The sequence below is a fragment of the Gekko japonicus genome, unplaced genomic scaffold (genome assembly GCF_001447785.1).
Source record: "Gekko japonicus isolate JY-2015 unplaced genomic scaffold, Gekko_japonicus_V1.1 scaffold245, whole genome shotgun sequence".
NCBI classification, from domain to species: Eukaryota; Metazoa; Chordata; class Lepidosauria; order Squamata; family Gekkonidae; genus Gekko; species Gekko japonicus.
The window spans coordinates 789,665-809,010 of NW_015167537.1; the positions used below are offsets into that span (position 1 = coordinate 789,665).

Sequence of the window (19,346 nt, forward strand, 5' to 3'; positions counted from 1 at the left end):
TTAACTTGCTTTGGGGGTGTGTGTTTGATTTCATGTTATCCAAATGGTGCAAGAATTGCTTCCCTATGACTACATTCTAAACTGCTTTGGTAATGTGCGCCAGAAGGAAAAAGCACAGAAGAAGTAGTGCCCACATTAATGCCCCTACTATATTTTGGCCCAGGGGTGGGACACTGACAAGGTCATATGATGAGTCCCTTCCATTTATTTCCTTATTTCATATCTTATTGAAGTAGAAATGCATGCAGTCACAGGAAGGTGGCATTTCTTTTGCTTGAGTGACATGTGATAATACTGGTATTGTGCAACTATTCATCACCTTACGCAGCAAAAGTTAACAGTTCATTAGGTGCCACATCTATATGTAAGGTGCTATATGTATGTTGCTTCCATTCTTGGGAGCTGGCATTCTGTTGTAGAAGGAGTTATTATCAAATCACTTTTGAAAGGAACTGTGTCTGGGGTTGCTGTCCCCAACCCCTCAGTTATTTATTTATTTAAAACATTCCTATGCAGCCTTTCCACCCAACCACAATCTACAAGACGGCAAACATAAAAACGTTAAATCATTTAAAAAATTTAAAACACAGTTGATTGTAAAATTCAGTTAAAAATGCATAAATACACAGTACTAGAAGTAGGGCCAATACCTTTAGAAGTAGACAGATGAATCTCCCTGGGACTGGAGAAAGCCCTTTCTCAGATCACCATCTGTCTAGCCTCAGATAGCAGGAGCAACCGAAGCAGGTCCTCTGAGGATGATGGAAGTGAAGCAGGTAGGTTTGTATGGGAGAAGGCAGTCCTTAAGGGATGTTGGTCCCAGGCTGTAGAGGACTTTAAAAGTCAATACCAGCACCTTGAATTGAGCCCAGGAGCAAATTGGAAGCTAGTGAAGGTGAAACAAGATTGGAGTGATAAGGTCCCTATGTTCTACTCCTGGCAACAGCATTCTGTACCAAGTGTATCTTCCAGACAGTCTTCAAGGGCAGCCCTGCATAGAGAGCATTGCAGTAATCTAATCTAGGGTGTACACCATAGTGGTAAGATCTTTTCCAGTCAGGAAGGGCTGCAGCTGGCTCACCAGTGAGAGCTGGTGAAAGGCACCACTGGCCACCATTGCTATCTTTTTTTGTCCAACAGGAGATCTGGGTCAGGAGCACCCCCAAGCTACGAACCTGCTCCTTTAGGGGGAGTGCAATCCCATCCAGAACAGGGGATAACCCATTTCCCAGGTCACCCCCCCCCCCCCAAGTAGCACCTTTGTTTTGTTGGGATTAAGTTTCAGCTTGATAGCACTCATCTTCTTCACAACTACCTCCAGGCACCACGGTTTCCACAGCCCCCCTAGGATCTGCTGGTAACATGAGATAGAGCTGAGTGTCATCTGCATATTGGTGGCAGGCGGCAGCTCAGCCCAAATCTCTGGGTGACCTCTCCCAGCAGCTTTACATAGATGTTGAAAAGCATGGGGGACAAGATGGCACCTTGGGGAACCCTGTAGGCCTAAAACCAAGGAGCAGAGCAGCCATGCTCCAGCACCACACTCTGAAACCTGACCTCAAGATAGGACCTGAATCACTGCAGAACTGTCCTGAAAGGCAATCCAGGATACCATGATCAATTGAAAGCTACCAAGAAGTCCAGGTGAATTAACAGGATTGCACTCCCCCTGTCCATCTCCCAGCATCCATCAAGGCAACTAAGGCTGTTTCAGCCCCATACCCAATTCTGAAGCCAGACTGGAATGGATCTAAATAATCTGATTTATTCAGGTGTCTGTGAAGTTGGCTGGCCACTTCTTGGTGAGTCACCTAGTTCAAGAATGGTACATTTGAGACTGAATGGTAGTTATTCAACTCTCATAAGAAATGAGAGAAGCCAGTGTTGGATCAGGCCAATGGCCCATCCTGTCCAGCACTGTCATCAGTGGCCAAAAATGCCAGGTGCCATCAGGAGGTCTAGCAGTGGGGCCAGGACACTAGAAACCCTCCCACTGTTGCCCAAGCACCAAGAATGCAGAGCGTCACTTGCCCAGACCGAGAGTTCCTATCGATACCTTGTAACTGATAGCCACTGATGGACCTCTGCTCTGTATGTTTACCCAATTCCCTCTTGAAGCCCCCCCCCCCACTGCTGCCGATTTAAGCAGCCAGTAGGGGACAAGGGTTGTAGAGACATGTGGTAGGTCTCAAACTTTGAAGAATCCTGACCAGATACTCAGCACAAACTGAAAGGTATCCCATACAACTGGACAAATTGGTTCCCTGGGACCATCTGATCTTGTTGCTGCTAACGTAGAGTCCCAAGTTGGAACAAATGCAAGAGATTTTATTCACAAAGTGATTAGCAAAATGATCACAGGATGCTGCAGAACAGTCCACCTTCTCCCATTGACCAGAACCCAATATTCCCCTGACAACCCAGAAGAATCTGCTGGTCTGCACTGTGTGGATGCAATGGTGGTGGAAAAGTATTCCTTTTTTTCCACCATCACTAACACGGAGTAGGCTTTCGATAAGCTCTAGCCCATGTCTTGTCAGATTCATCCTAAATCTTTCTCCACTGTTGCAGTAGCCGTCTCCTCTGTCTTTTCATCACCCATAGCCCCTCAGTAAACCAAGGGGTTGCCCGAACTCTTCAACCTAAGAGAGGGCACTTAGGTGCATTTGTGTCAATTACCTGGGTCATTTCCCCATTCTAGAGCTCAACCAGGGTATCGACAGGAGTACAGATCATATCAGCAGGAAAATACACAATGCCATATGAAAACTGTCAGGCTATGGGGACGTATCATCTTAATCCATCTCCCACCCCTGGGAGTCTTCATACCCCTGTAGGTCTAATTACCAGCAAGTCATGATCTGTCCATGACAAGGGGACCATCTTCAATCCCCCCACCTTCAGATCACCTTCATCCTGCCCAGACAAACACCAGATCAAGAGTGTTTTGGTCCATGGTTGTCATGGAGACCATGAAATCCTTCTGGACCAGGTAGTCTTGGCATGGATGTTGAAGTTCTCCAAGACAACCAGCCTAGGAGTCCTCAACACCTATGTCCAAGACCACCTCCTCAAGCTCAGTTAGGGAGACAGGCAGTGGGATGGGTGATACACCGACAGAATCCCAGTCCTGTCTCACATTCCCACTTGATACACAGTCTCAGTCCCAACACAATCCTGTACAGGGCATCAAGCCAGAGGGATAGAATCCTGATAGACCACAGCGACACCACCTCCCCGACTACCAGGCCTATACTGATGCATCACCAAGTACCCTGGGATTGGGAGAGGTTAGCACCCCCTGCTTTCCCCAACTAGGTCTCAGTGATACATGCCAAGTTAACCCTCTCATCCAGAATTAAATCATGGATGGCTGCCACTATACCTGTAACTGACCTGGCATTAAAAATAAGATATTAAAGCTCAGTGGGATATTGTTATGGTCGCCAGCATCACCCTGGCTGGAAGGAGAACCAGAAGGGGCAGCGGTACGCAAATGTCTGCTGTCCCTCCCCTTTTCCTGACCTGTTCTCCTACCACTGTATCTCACCCTATCCTACACTCCATCCTGCTTCCCCAGACACATCCCCAGCCAGCAGGTGAGGCAAGAAAGTCAGCCAATGTAGACAGCAGGCCAGATACCAACACCCGCCTGGATCTGGATAAGATAAACAAGCCCAGAGACTAGCTCACCTGGTATAACACAGAGACAGACAACCAGCTCTCACCTGGTAGAACAAACAGAAAGGCATACCTCCACCCTCTGTTCAGTATAAAATTGGAGGTACTGGCTCAGCTTCTTTCTACATGCAAAAGGCAAGATTCTGTCATCCACTGCAGCTCATCCCGGGGTTTGACATTCGTCCTGTCCGCATGCTGAAAGCCACAGGGCTAGAGCCCTTCAGCTTGTGCCAGAGGCTTTGGCCTCAGCATGAGCATCTGTTTCAATAGGCCTGGTAGCTGTGGAAGAGCCAAGAGCTCCAGCAAGTTGGCAGCTTGTGCCACCTTAAAGGGCCAGGTGATAAAAGCAGTAGCACCCCGTTGGAAGCCTTAGTGGTCCTGGCCTGAGTCAGTTAGTCAGGCTCTGCCCTGGTATAAGGAGACTGAACCCTTTAAGAGGCAGATCAGGGAGGAGCTGAAGAGAAAGGGCCAAGCCGCTCCCCAGACCACAGGGGGAGAGGACTGGGGTGGTCAGCAGAGAGGGAACCCTTCTCCTCCTGCTGAGGCTCTTCCAAGGCTCCACTGAGGGGGAAAAAAGGAATGCTGGAGGGTGCTACAGCCCCGGACTCTGTTCCTGTGCTGAAAGAGTCAGATTAACTACTATGAGAGTCCAGTATTGCCTGTGATTATTGTCTTGTTCTAAAACTGGAGTAAGCTGAGCATTGACATTGTCCTGTTTGAGAGGAAATTAAAAATGTACATCTTGCCTTGTTGAACAAAAACATACCTGAACAAGGATATCATATGTCATTCTTTGCCTAAAAATAGGGAGAGGAGATCAATGTTTCTAACAAATTCTTCTTTTTGGTTCTAGAATAATTGCCCAGGTTTTGGAAGCTAACAAACTCCCTGGTGCGATCTGTTCTCTTACATGTGGTGGTGCAGATATTGGGTAGGCACAGCCTCTTTATATAGAATTTGGAATTGTGAGTCCGGTGGAGCTCAGATTGTGTCTGTTCAGTCTTTTAACATTTTGATAAAATAATAATTGATTCTTTATTTAAAATTTTGAGGTCCTTAAAGGACTATCCATTATTTTTTCAATGAACATACAGATGGAGTCAATTGCTACACATAATACAACAATTAGAGAACTATCTGTATAGCTGAACCTTGCATTTTGTAGATCAAGGCACTGAATTACTTAATGTTCAGGTGGGGGGCAGGGGAGAGAGAGAGAGCAGGGGAGAGAGAGAGATCCGATTGACAGCCAGCCAGTGCAGAGGAGGAGCGCATGGAAAGGACTCGGTCCAACAGGGAGGCTGGGCTAGGTATTCGGTGCAGCTTCGCCTGTGCGGTGTGGGGTCAGTTGGCACAGCCCTGCCACCCGCCTCGGTGCAAGAAGAGGCTGCACATCCTCCAAGCACTAGCAGGCCCACGTGCTTAGACGTTTGCCCCCTGGGGCTTGCTTGCCACCAAAGACCTGTAAGCCAGTGCCATTTATTTGGACCAGCGCGAGTGCCGCCCGGGGGGGGGGGGTCGGGTCGGGTCTGTGACACCTGTGGCCATCATGGCCCTTGCAATCCACTCAATATTCTCAAGCCTACCAGTAAGCTGGGAGTGCTTTCCCCAAGAAGCCTTCCCAAGCGCATTTCTAGGCAGCTAGACACAACCTGGACTTGGAACACCAAATGTAGCCACAGTCTTCAGTGCATCAGCAAATACAGGCTGGGGAAGTTGCCCTGGGAGGTCGGGGTTCAGTTGGATGTCAATAACATCAGAAGCCAAACTGGGACACATTTGGCTCGCTCGCTTTCCGCCCTAGCTGGCACCTGGCCTGGGAGAAGGAGAGCCAGCTGGAATGCGCTCTCCTGTAGTGAGGCAAACGAGTGCAGACAACCTGGACTTGGAACACCAAATGTAGTCACAGTCTTCAGTGCAGCAGCAAATACGGGCTGGGGAAGTTGCCCTGGGAGATCGGGGTTCAGTGGGATGTCAATAACATCAGAAGCCAGACTGGGACACATTTGGCTCGCTAGCTGGCACCTGGCCTGGGAGAAGGAGAGCCAGCTGGAATGCGCTCTCCTGTAGTGAGGCAAACGAGTGCAGCCGGCGCTCCCACCTTTGGGGACGGGGGGTGGCGTGGCTCACAATGGAGGGGGCGTGGCCCCCAAATGCCCAAACATAGCTGCACCCCTGATTATATTGTATATGCTTCATTGTTGTGAGCATGCCAGATAATTTAAAATTGAAGAGCTAGTCCCTGCTGTTCTGTTGCATCTGCGTGTGTTATCATTTAATAAGAACACCCCATGTATTCTTTTGTGTAGCAAAGCAATGGCAAAAGATGAAAGAGTTGATCTGCTCTCCTTCACTGGTAGCACTAATGTGGGCAAACAGGTAGCACTGATGGTACAAGACAGATTTGGTGAGTAAAGTATGGCTCAGTTGCTCTCCCTCCTTCCACCCATTTAAAAACAGTAGAGAGAAGTCCATGAGTGAAATTCAGTTGCACAAATATCTGTCTGTATACTGTCTTGTGTAACACTGAGCCTCATTAAAAATATAATAGGAAATATTTATTTATGTCTCTTAAACCCTAGTGTTCTCCTACATTTATCCTTCAACAGGCCTGTGAGGTAGGTTAGGCTGAATGTATGCAACTGGCTCAGGGTCACTCAGCAAGCTTCCATAGCAGAGTGGGGATTTGAACTTGGGTCTTCAGATCCTAGTCCAACCCTCTGACTCCTACACCACACTAAGCTTGTAGGTATCTGTAACTAAGATCTAAAAGCACCTTCCTACCTGCCTTGGATAGCATGAGATTGGTTTGAGCAAGAGAAGCCTAGCCTGGAGCACTCACTTTACCATCATTAACCCTCAAACTCTAGGTTAATACTGATGAGGAAAAAACTGTAGAATGGACTCCTTCCAAGTAGTTCTGGGCTTCTCCTGTCACCCTGCAGTGTGTTATTGTAGCAATCTCAAGATGATCATGTGCAGAGAGATGCATGTGTAGGTGGACTTCCCTGCCTTGTCACCCAAAGTCTAAAAGGTTGTTTGCAGTTCAAGTGTATGTGACAGCTGTCAAGAGAAAAAAGGCATAATATTAATGTGAACGGAGTAGTATGCATATGACTTACTGTTTGTTTGTGTTAATAGGACGGAGTTTGTTGGAGCTTGGTGGAAACAATGCTATTATCGGTAATGAATACTTCTGTTTTCCGAGTTAGACTTAAGGCTGATATTCTGACAGTATCTTTAACTTTGTGTGAGTCCAGTGGCACCATTAAGACCAACAAAGTTTTATTCAAGATACAAGCTTTTGTGTGGATGCACACTTCTTATGTGCGCATGCAGGCGAAAGCTTGTACCTTGAATAAAACTTTATTGGACTCAAACTTTGTTCTGCTGCTTCAGACCAACATGTCTACTCACCTGAATAATTTTACTTTTTGTGTGAGGGCTATGGAAGGCCTTGCTTCTGTGCACATAGTCTTTTGTTTATAATGGCAAAGACTGAACTGTTTTCATTTTGGTTACTAGCATCTGTGTTAATTCAAATTTCCTTTTGAGCCAAATACTAAATATCCTTGTTTGCACATGTTCTTCCTTGCTTCATCTATTACCTTCTGTTTATTGGCTAAAAAAAATTCCACATAATCCCTCATCTGTTAATGTACCTGAGAAATATGGGTGGAAAATATCCCCCCTTCTTTCCCAGTCCTCAGAAAGCCTATCATCTGCCTTCTTTCTAGTATATGTTGTCATCCTCACACTGGCTTTGAAAAAACAGAAACCAAAAACTGCCTCAGCTGCTCAGTGGGATTTATTACTCTTCCCAATAAATGACAGGCTGGTGTTGACCTTATAGCATGTGGTGGTAATACATGTCACCGTGAACAGCTTAATGTTCTGCTGATTTCTCTCTTGGTATCCCACTATACCAGTAGTGTACCTTGGAGCTAGCTTAAAATTATAGATGCTCTTTTTGCATTATACACCTTTGCAGAGTTTCTCTTTGTGGTATGGCTGTGCAGAGCTGTGTTATGTCTCAACAGCAGCCTTGCGCTGAGGAGGAAGCTTTCCCTTGATTGAAAATTCTGTTTCTTGGCAAGCTCTGTATCCCATGGCCTTGGCAGATATGTAGCTCTTGGCTCCATATGCTGTTGGTTGTACTTAGATTCAAAATTGCTGTCACTTCCTCTCTTCCCTAATGCTTCTTGATGGACTTTTCAAACCACCAGTTAGTGTCTGTTTTTCCCTTCCAGTTGTATCTGATCTGTTACCTGTCTGCTTTTGCTCAATACCTTGCAGTGTTTGAAGATGCAGACCTTAATCTAGTCATTCCATCAGCTCTCTTTGCAGCTGTGGGGACAACAGGCCAGAGGTGCACAACGGCCAGGAGGCTGGTAAGTAAACATATTAAAATGTTCATGTACCCTAATGCCTGATCAGATGATAGTCACCCTCTGCTGTAGTGACAGTAGGAAGTTGATCTCGGGCTTACGCATGCCTCTAGCTCCTCTCCACATACCATGGCTTATCCAACTCTATTAAAAATGTTATTTCCCGGTTTCCCAGTGTTCAGTGTGTAATGGTACTTGTGTTGGGGTTTTTTAAAGTCTCTGAAGATCAGGCATGTGTTGCTGAAAAGTATTTCATCATGATTGCACCCAAAGAGGGCTTGTGAATGGTTCCTCATCTTCTTGGGCAGGATTGACAAGTGGAGTGCCTCAAGGATCAACATTTTTATCAATGATTTGGATGAAGTGATAGAGGGAATGCTTATTAAATTTGCAGATTTAAATTGGGAGGGGTAGCAAATACAGTAGAAGACAGAGTCAGGATACAGGATGATCCTGACAAACTGGAAAACTGGGCTAAAACAAATAAAATGAATTTCAATGGGGATAAATGTAAAGTTCTGCATTTAGGTAGGAAAAATCAAATGCATCATTATAGGTTGAGGGAAAAGTCTTGGCAGTAGTATGTGTGAAAAGGATCTAGGGGTCTTAATAGACCATACACCAGAACATGAGTCAGCAGTGTGATGTGCTTGCTAAAAAGGCAAATGTGAGTTTGGGCTGTATCAACAGAAGTATAGTGTCCAGATCACGCGAAGTGATGGTACCACTTTACTCTGCTCTGGTTAGACCTCACCTAGAGTATTGTGTTCAGTTTTGGGCACCACAATTTAAGAAGGATATAGACAAGCTGGAACGTGTCCAGGTGAGGGCAACGAAGATGGTGAGGGGTCTGGAGACCAAGTCCTATGAGGAAAGGTTGAAGGAGCTGTGTATATTTAGCCTGGAGAGGAGGCGACTGAGAGGTGATAAGATAACCATCTTCAAGTACTTGAAGGGCTGTCATATAGAGGATGGTGTGGAGTTGTTTTCTTCTTCTCCAGAAGGTTGGACCAGAACCAATGGGCTTAAATTAAATCAGAAGAGTTTTCAGCTAAATATTAGGAAGGACTTCCTGACAGAGTGGTTCCTCAGTGGAACAGGCTTCCTTGGGAGGTGGTGGGCTCTCCTTCTTTGGAGGTTTTCAGACAGAGGCTAGATGGCCATCTGACAGCAATGCTGATTTTGTGAACTTAGGCAGATCATGAGAGGGTGGGCAGGAAGGGTTGCCTCAGTGCTTAGTTCCTGTGGCCTTTTCTTACACACCCAGAGAAATGCTGATTGCCACTTTGGGGTCAGAATTTTTTTCCCCCTCCAGACCAGTTTGGCCAGGGATCCTGGAGATTTTTTGTCATCTTCTGGGCATGGAACACTGGGTATGGAGGGGGAGGTATTTGTGAATTTCCTGCATTGTGCAGGGGGCTGGACTAGATGACCCCGGAGGTCCCTTCCAACTCTATGATTCTATGAAATAACCAGTCTTTGTGTTTTCATTTGTCTACTCAATTTAGCAATAGAATTTATTCATTCAGGAGCTTTAATGTTTCATGCTAGCTGACTGGCCGGTCCGACTCAAGCACAGGACCTCAGTCTTCGCCGGGTTTAACTTCAACCTGCTCAGCTTGAGCCATCTAGACACAGCTTGTAAAGCCCAGTGCAGATCTTCAGGGTTGGAGTCCGACCGGCCGAAGGGGCGGTGGAACAATTCAGATGGTCTGCTTCAGAGATTAATGGATCCTGCTGGCATCCAGGCAGCTCTGGGGAATTTTGAGAGCCACCCTGGTCACTCTGTGGAGACCCTTGTAGGTACATGGAAGGATGGGGCTGGCGGGGCTATAAACAGAGTTGCTCCTTGGTGTCCTCTTCCATGCTCTGTGAGGCCCCCAGCTCCTTGCTGAGTGACATGAAGTGGACTAGAAGATGACTAGAGTGATGTTGGCAGAAGACTGGATATGAATCAGACAGAGTACATTATAATGCCCATTTTGCAGGCCTATGAGATGATAGTGATGGCATCAAAGAAGATTTTCTTATCTGTCACAATTGCATCAGCAGGATCTCGTCCAGTTCAGTTGTTCATAGTTGTTTGTGACTTGATAACACCTAAGTCTGACCCTGCAGGCAATGAAAATTTGGCCTCCAGTGGTAATGTTTTTGCAAGCTTCTTTGCTGACAAAATCTCTCATCCATTCCAACTTGTAGGCTAAGTTGAGGTCAGATATGGTACCTGAGGTGCCAGAAGCACCTACTTTTTCTTTTGTTATGAATAGTTTCAGATTGATCTTACCTATGTATGCTGACAGGGTCCTTGGAAGCGTGAGAGTTACTACTTATGCTCTGGACCCATCCCCATCATGGCTTTTAAAATTGTCGCGCCCCTCCTTCGTTTGTGGAGTAGCGCCCCCTGTGGCCATGTTGGAAGGAGGGACGGGCAGTCCTGGCGACGGTTCGGTCAGTAAAAGGGGGGGGGTTGAGGAGCCTCAGATGGGCAGGGGACGGGGTTAAGAGCACCCCGCACGTCCCTCTGCCAGCATGCTGCAGCCCTTACTCGGCTCTCTCTCGTCTTCTCTTTTTCTCTTTCCTTCTCTCTCGGTCCCAGCGTGCTCCTTCTCCCCGGCTCCTTCCTTGGTCCACCTTTTATTTCCCTTTTCCTGCCCCCAGGACCACTCCTCCACCCCCTGGGCTTGGCTCCGCCCCTCTTTATTTACAGGGACGCCAGAAGGGTGTTCCCCTGCTGGGCTCTGGCATGCTGGTGGTGGCCTCGGCGGCCCCTGTGCTGCGCCACCAGCGCCGCCCTGCCGCTCCCATCATTCTGCGCTGGCTCCCGACCCGTCGGTTCCCTCCGCAGGCCCCGCAGCGTCGCTTCTACTGTTGTTCTGCAGGCCTCGGTCTCTTTGCCTAGCCCAGCCGGCGAGGCATGTGTTGCGGGCGGCCACTGCGCCCATCTCCCATCCTTCCTCCCCCGATGGTAAGGTGAGTGGTGGGGGTCTCGTGGGGCTCGGCGGGGGTTCTGGGGTCCGATCCTCTTGGCCAGCGACCCCCGGAGCGGGACAAAAATGTTGCGGGAAAAAGGTATTGGAGCCATTAGTGAAAGTTATTGACTCTTCCCTGACTGAGGAAGTTCTCCCTAGGCCTCTGAAGGAGGCAGTTATTAGACCTCTTTTCAGAAACCTTCATTGGCTAGGGATGTGGCCAGTTACAGGCCAGCCTCCAATTTACCTTTTCTAGGAAAGGTCATAGAGCGTGTGGTGGCAGAGGAGCTCCAGGGTTTCCTGAGTGACACATCTGCCCTTGACCCATTTCAATCTGGCTTCAGGCCTGGGTTTGGTACCTAGATACCTTTAGTTGCACTGGTGGGTGGTCTTCATTTGAAGTTGGACAGGGGATAGTCTTCCCTGTTGATACTGTTGGACCTCTCAGTGGCCTTTGATACAGTTGACCACTCCATTCTGATCCATCAGCTTGAACATGGAGTTGGTATTAAAGGTGTGGTTTGAGCCCCTTGGTGGGTTCACTCTTTTATGTCTGACCAGACACAAAGATTCTCCACCAGAACTGCAGAATCAACTGGGTGGCATTTGTCTTGTGGGGGTGCCACAGGGTTTCTTTTCTCTCACCCATGATAGTGAGATTGCTCAGAGCTAGGGGATTGGATGTCACCAGTATGCAGATGGCACCCAGCTCTATATTTCATTATCCAAGCCTTCATATGCTTTCTTCTTCCTTCTGAATTGGTGCTTTGAGGCTGTGGTCCGGTGGCTAAGGCAGAGTAAACTGAAGCTGAATCCAGACAAGACAGGTAATGCTGGTTGGGAAGGCTGATATTCTAGAGGAACTAAGAATATAAGAGAAGCCATGTTGGATCAGGCCAAAGGCCCATCCAGTCCAACACTCTGTCACACAGTGGCCAAAATGCAGGTGCCGACAAGATGTCTACCAGCAAGGCCAGAACTCCATAAGCCCTTCCACTGTTGCCCTCAAGCACCAAGAATACAGAGCATCACTGCCCCAGACATAATGTTTCATCTATACCTTGTCACTAATAGCCACTGATGGACTTCTGCTCCATATGTTTGTTTATTTATTGGACTTATAGCCTGCCTGCCCCTGCATAGCATATGTCCTAGACGGAGTAACATTGGCTTTTTCAGAGCAAGTTAAGAGCTTGGGGGTGCTCATGGTCCTGCCTTGCTGTTTGAAAACCAGGTTGGTATGGTGGCCAGGAGTGCCTTCTATCAGCTGCGTCTGATTAGAGAACTTTCTTGCTACCTAGACTCAGCTGATCTCACCATGCCGATCCATGATTCTGCATACTCTACATGGGGTTACCCTTGAAGACAATCTGGAAACTACAGCTGGTCCAAAATGCAGCTGCCTGACTGCTGACATGGGCTAGCGGCCAGGAAGATATGTTGCCCATTTTGAAACAGCTTCATTGGCTGCCAGTCTGTTTCTGAGTTCAATTCAAGGTGCTGATTATGACCTTTAGAGTAGGACCCACCACATAGTTGACGGTCCGTCTCCTTCCATATGTCCCTATTCACCAACCGATCATCAAGCAGCCCATCTGTTGGCTACCCACCACTTAGGTGGCACATCTGGCATTAACAAGAGCCTGGGCCTTTTCCATTGCAGCTCTAGCTCTGTGGAAATGGGCACCCTGAAGACACGAGGGGGAGCCCCCTTGAAGATTTTTCCAGAGGTGCTGTGCAATGCTCCCTCTAAGCTGGGGAGACTTGTGAGCAAAAATTCTACTTTGTGAGCTACTGGCATTAAAGCTGTGAGTGAGCAATTTGGCTACTGCATAAATTAGTTTGCTCTGGAGCCCTCCTTCCTGAGCTAAGACAAAAATGTGTGAGCCAGAGGCTAAAAAACTGAGCTAGCTCACACTAACTCAGCTTAGAGGGAACACTGGTGCTGTGAGGCTTATGTGTTTGCCAGGGCTTTTGAGGGGGGGTGAATAGTGGACATCTTTTAAGGAGGGGGGAGGAGTGATTTGAGGCTTGTTATTTCATCTTTGATTTTAGCTGGGGATGTTTTAACTATTGTGAAAAGCCACTATGAACCAAGTGGAAGGGCAGGCTATAAATGTTTTTAAAAATAAAGAAACAAATTAGACAGCACCATGAGTGACTAAGTTCTGCAAATCAACAAAACCAAATAGTTACATAAATTGATGTTAATAGTATTTAAGCTTTTTAGGCTACATAATTTTGGAGGGATTTAGGCATACTTCTCTCTTTTGTACCTGACTGCAGCTGCTGCTATTGCTTGTTTTGATGTTTAATCTAAATCTCGCTGTGCCTGGCTTGTTCTGTGTTTGGTTTCAAGGTCAGGATGGGCATTAGTAGTTTGATATGGATCTTGATTTCCAGTCCATGCAAGATGGATTTTCTAGTATGAAGGAAAGCACTTGTACAGCAAGATGACCATATCCAGGAGGCTTTTACAGCTGCTATGGCAACATTTTGGACTTTGCTTTCGTTGTAACACTTTGGACTCTGTTAAAGTTTCCCTTCTCCCTTTTCAATATCTTGCCAGAATCACCCTGAGAAGGAATGAGCACTTTAGATTATGAACTGCAGTATGGCTAGGAATAAATATGTGTTTTCAACAGGTGCACAAGGAAAAAGCCAACACATCATAACTCCCCTTTTAGTTTAAGGATTCAAAGGGAATGAGAAAAGATGGAAGTACTCTTTCTCTAAATCTGTATGATCAGTTGGATCTTCAGAAGATGCCAGTGTTGCATGAATCTCTGGTGTCCACTAATAGAAACAATGTTATGCTTCTGACTTCTTCTCCAGCTTTTGCATGAAAACATCCATGATGAAGTAGTGGGAAAGCTCACTAAGGCATACGCACAAATCCGCATTGGAGATCCTTGGGATGGTAAGAGCTCATCTTTGTTTGTGGAAGCATAGGTCATTCGGTCTTTGGTCATTCAAGAACGTAAGAGCCTAGGGCTCAGCCACTTTCAAGTGATTGCTGAGGGAGCACCTTCTCTTCCTGGGTTTGATCCCACCAAAAAGATCCACATAAACAAGAGATGGAGCAGTTAGCCCCTCTGGCTGTTCCTGGGGGTTCCAGTTCCTCCAAGAACAGCATTTCAGGGAGCATTTTGGCCTACTTCAGAAGGGCATAGGGGGCAAAGTCACACTTCTGTGCATGTAATTTAGATGAGATCCAGACCTGTAATTCTCATCCTCCCCAATTATGGGAATAGTAGTGATACCTGATACCTGAAAAGGACCTCTGTGTGTTCATACATGCATATAGATTTATATATGTACTTGCATTTGAAGTCTTGCTGCCATTTGCACTGCACTTTTTTCCACTGCAAAGGTGGCCCTCAACTGCACAGCATGTTCCCCTAGCACTAGTAGCTTTGGTTCATGCAAGTTCAACAGTTTTCAGTGTGCTTAAAAATGCTGCACAGCAAAGGACCACTTCAGCAATGGACAAATAAGAGCACAAAGAGAAGAACATAAGAAAAACCAATGTTGGATCAGGCGAATGGCCCATCTAGTCCAACACACTGTCACACAGTGGCCAAAAATACCAGGTGCCATCAGGAGGTCCAGCAGTGGAGCCAGGACACTAGAAGCCCTCCCACTGTCCCCCCCCCAGCACCAAGACTACAGAGCATCATTTGCCCCAGCCTGAGAGTTCCTATCTATATCTTATGGCTAATAGCCACTGATGGACTTCTGCTCCATAGGCTTATCTAATTCCCTCTTGAAGCTGTCCATGCTTGTAGCCGCCGCCACCTCCTGTGGCAGAAGGAAGATTTAGGGTCCAAATGACTGTCTCCAGTTGTTAATCTGCCACTGAGAGAAGGCAGTTTTTATCATAGATGTATAAATGTATGTTGATCCCAGTAGACTGTAGAGGGGGGACATTGCTGAGTGATCTAGTATATGCCTTCAAAGGCCTGGGACTAATTCCTGGCCTCTTCAGTTACCTAGTAGGGCTGTGAAAGACATTAGTCTGCGAGCTTAGAGCATTGCTTTTAATAGTACAGTGCTAAGTGGTATATTGGCTTGATGTGAAATAAGGCACTTCCCTTTATCCTTTTATTCTGAGGTGGTGAAATAATAGGATTGTTTCTCCTCTTGCTCATCTTGAAGTCTCCTTAACCATGAATTGACGTGGACAAGGCTTCATGCTGTGTGAAAGTCCCTGTTAATTGAAAAGCAGCTATTGATCTCTCATTTCACAGCGGCCATTGAAGGAGTTGGCACATTTCATTATGAGAAAACTGGTTCAAGCAGTTGCCAATGGCAACCTGGAACCGATTTTTCCAGAACTTTGAGATGGGAGTAAAAGATAGTGTTCTGAGGATAAGGTGCAGGTAGGCATGACACTTATAAATATTTGTGGGTCCCACTTAAGTATTTGCTGTTTCTTTGCAGCTAACACCCTGTATGGTCCCCTCCATACAAAGCAAGCAGTGAAGATGTTCCTGGATGCAGTGGAGCTGGCTAAGCAGCAAGGAGGCTCTGTGGCCTATGGTGGGAAGGTGACTATATTCTCTCTCTGGTCTCAAAGCTCATTTTGCTTGGGCAAAGTATCAAGTTAGTGCATATACTCTATGGTCAGTTCACAGACACAATACAAACCTCTTCTGTGCAACATGGGCTGCAGTCAGACGGTAGGCTTAGCGTGTTTTGGCTGCATGTCTAATTTGATCCCCCCTTCTTTTTTTGCTGGAGAATTTTGTCTAAACATCCACCCTTAGCCCACTGCTCCATGTGCTTATGCCGTGGTTGACTGTTCAGATTATTGCTGCATGAAAACCATGGAGCAGCCAGTTGGGCGGCATCCCCCCCCCCAATGCATGCACACAAGCGTGTATCCGAAGCACCGGCTCCTTTTTGACAGCTCCACAATCCCTCCGCCAAGTACTGTGATCATTGGTTCCTATACAACTATATTTCTCTGCCAGAAGTCATTCCCTTTCCCACCTGATCTTACTCCCTTTCCCACTCATTTCATAGGGAAATGTTCCCTTTTTCTCTCCCCATAAAGCTTTCCTGCCAGAGCAATATTATGAAGAGGCTTGGAGTAAAGTTCCAGGGGCAGAATCCTGGCCAATGATATGGGATCCTAATTAGGGACTATTTCCAGCGCTATCCCACCCGAAGAAATGGCAGAAAGCGTAGTTTTTCTTGAATTTGTCTAAAACACCCCTCCCCCTTGTGGGCCCCACATCACAAGGAGAAGAGAAGAGATTGGATTTATACCCCGCCCTTCACTACCCGAAGGAGTCTCAGCGGCTTACAAACTCCTCCTTCCCCTCCCCACAACAGATACCCTATGAAGTGGGTGGGGCTGAGAGAGCTGTGACAGAAACTGCTCTTTTTCAAGAACAGCTGTGCCAGAACTATGGCTTGCCCAAGGTCATCCAGCCAGGTGCAGGTGGAGGAGTGGGGAATCAAACCCGGTTCTCCCAGATTAGAGTCCACGCACTTAATCACGACACCAAACTGGCTCTCAACAAAATTAACAACAACAAAAGAAGCGCGCAAGCGGTGATTCAAAACCCTTGCACAAAGAACCACTGATGTGCACATTGCTAACTGCTTTGAGGGGTGTGTGTGTGTGGTTTGAAAACGGAAGGGAAGGTTCAGACTTCCCAAACAGCTTGACTTCACAAAAGGGGAGTTCAGACATCTGGAAATGTGGGATGAAACCACTTATATTCATAAACCCTGTACTTTCTACGGTGTTGGAAAGACGGGGAGGTGGGATGACGACTGGGGAATGGGATACTGGCAATGCTGTTTGAACCTGATTTTTAAATCTGCAGGGTAATGGCAGTGACATCAGATCAGACAGCTTGTCTGACTGCAGTTCCAGATAGAACAAAACCCTTTTTATTTTAGATATAGATTGTGTTGATTCCCCAGAGCTAAGCTGAGCCAGCTGGGTTTTATAAAAGAAGATGGTTCATGGATGGCTTATTTTCCAGTTTGGTAATTAACACTCCTTACATTCATGAAAAGTTTGTGCCAATATAAAGCCTATATTTGTGTTTGAACAGGCTGTTCTATAAACAGTGGATGGGTTTCTCAGGATTATGTTTGGGAGACTGAACTATAGGTGGTAACTCTCTGGAGATCTGGAGAAGTGGATAGTACAAGAATTAAATTGTAAACCTTCCTGTGCCACTTGGGTAGGCACTTCTACTAGTAAGCAATGGACATCTTTAATTCATTGTACCCACTTGGAAAGGAGATAAAGAATGATTCTACCCCTTAAGTATGCTTGAGGCAGAGGTGACGTGTTTTAAAGGAAGCAAAAATTTCTTCTGAGACTAGACTAAATCATGTTTTCCAAAGTTATGTTGTTGAAATAGCACTTTATTTTATTCATATCCCATGTTTTTGCTGTCAAAACCTCAAAGCACTTTACAGCACTGTAAAATACAATGCTATCTACTGTTTTTTTTCCCCTCACACCAAATACCTCACTGGAATTGTGAAGGCTCAGGAAAATGCCTCTCCCTAGGGACTTACTTGAATTTTTCCGACAGAAGTATTGGGGGCTCATTGAGAGAAATGCCTGTGAAATATTTTCTTGTTTTTAAATGAGTGAAATGGTTCTAAAGACAAGGTTCAAGTCCCTCAGAACGTGTAGAATATGTGAAGATTCTTATGGTAGTATGCTAATTCCTACGTATTCTGTTGACATATACAACATAGATTCAAGAATGTGTTCATTGTTTAAATGTGAATAACTTTGTTAATAATTAACGTTGTCTTTGTGATAATACAATATTGAAAAGTTTGATATGTTCATTGTTTAGTTCTATATTCAAATGTGATGCTAGCCTTATAACTGAATGAGTCTACTTCTGTGCAGGTTAACACTTTATTTGTTTACAAAATTTATGCCTCACCTTTCTGCATTGATCAGGGCCACCAAGGTGCCTAAAATAAATAAATAAATAACAGATTAAAAACATACATAATAAAACACATGTCTTAACCCATTAAAACCTAACAAAAACACATAATTAAAACACCTAAAACCAAGCTAAATTACATAGTATAAAAATGAGTGATTAAAACCTAAGGAAGGAAAGATCACTGATGGAATCCCTGACAAAACAAAAATGTTTTTTATTCATGGGTGGAACAGCGACAGAAGAGGATGGGTGAGTCTCTGGGAGAAAGTTCCAGAGTTCTGATGCCACGGCTGTTTATGACTCTTCCAGGTTGCCATTTGCCACCTGCCTAATCTCAGGAAGTGGGGGGCACTGTAAGCAGGGCCTTGAAAGATGATTATAGCAGCTGGGTAGCTTCATAAGGGAGTAGTTTACTTTACATCTGTATTCCTCATTTAGCTGCATAATACTACTGTAACCCAGGTTTCCTTATAACCTCTTCTATCCATTTTTTGTGACTACATAATGAAACATCCTACTTGTATCTTCTGAGGGCCATCGTATTGTTTATAATCAGATCTGCATGTCACGCTGAGGAAAAGGGGGGGGGAACTAAGGACTCTGGTGCAGTCCCACTGTAAGTGCAGTTCTGTTGGCAGTTTAAGAGTTTGCCCTGCAGACTGCTTAGAAAAAAACTTGATTCTCTGGAGATCTGCAAATTTATTTATTTAGAAAAGTTTTATGCTGCCTCTCCAGGAACTGCCAGAGGTGGATTTCAAAATAATAAAACAAATCATTAGGGTACCAATTATAAGCCAACATTAAAAACCCAGCCCAGTATAAAAACAGACCATACAGACAGTTCACGGATGTCGTCTAGTTTACAGACTGAAATAATATTAAAAGGTCAACCACTTAATTAAAAGCCTGTGTAAACAGAAATGTTTTTGCCTGTTGCTTAAAAGAGAGCAACAGGGGCAATAAGTGAGCCTCAATGGAAAAGGCATTCCACAAGGGTTCCAGAGGAGATCCGGGAAATTACAGGCCAGTCAGTCTGACGTCGATACCGGGTAAGTTGGTGGAAACGGTTAAGGAAAGAATTAGTAGGCACATTGATGAACAAAAACTATTGAGGCAGACTCAGCATGGGTTCTGTAAGGGAAGATCTTGTCTCACTAACCTGTTAGTGTTCTTTGAGAGAGTGAACAAACATGTGGACAAGGGGGACCCAATAGATGTTGTTTACCTTGACTTCCAGTAAGCTTTTGATAAAAGTTCCTCATCAAAGGCGCCTAAGTAAGCTCAATAGTAATGGGATAAAAGGACAAGTCCTTTTGTGGATAAAAACCTGGCTGATTAATAGGAAACAAAGAGTGAGAATAATTGGG

General features: G+C 45.7%; 1 protein-coding gene across 1 annotated transcript in view; it reads left to right on the forward strand.

Annotated features, from left to right (window-relative positions):
• Positions 1 to 19,346, forward strand: part of ALDH7A1 (aldehyde dehydrogenase 7 family member A1) — a 43,965-nt gene that overhangs the window by 13,955 nt on the left and 10,664 nt on the right. The window contains exons 8-13 of the mRNA XM_015413513.1: positions 4,535 to 4,612; positions 5,991 to 6,088; positions 6,823 to 6,864; positions 7,978 to 8,072; positions 13,874 to 13,958; positions 15,482 to 15,588. Coding sequence (XP_015268999.1) covers positions 4,535 to 4,612; positions 5,991 to 6,088; positions 6,823 to 6,864; positions 7,978 to 8,072; positions 13,874 to 13,958; positions 15,482 to 15,588 — 505 coding nt within the window. The remainder of the gene's footprint in view (positions 1 to 4,534; positions 4,613 to 5,990; positions 6,089 to 6,822; positions 6,865 to 7,977; positions 8,073 to 13,873; positions 13,959 to 15,481; positions 15,589 to 19,346) is intronic.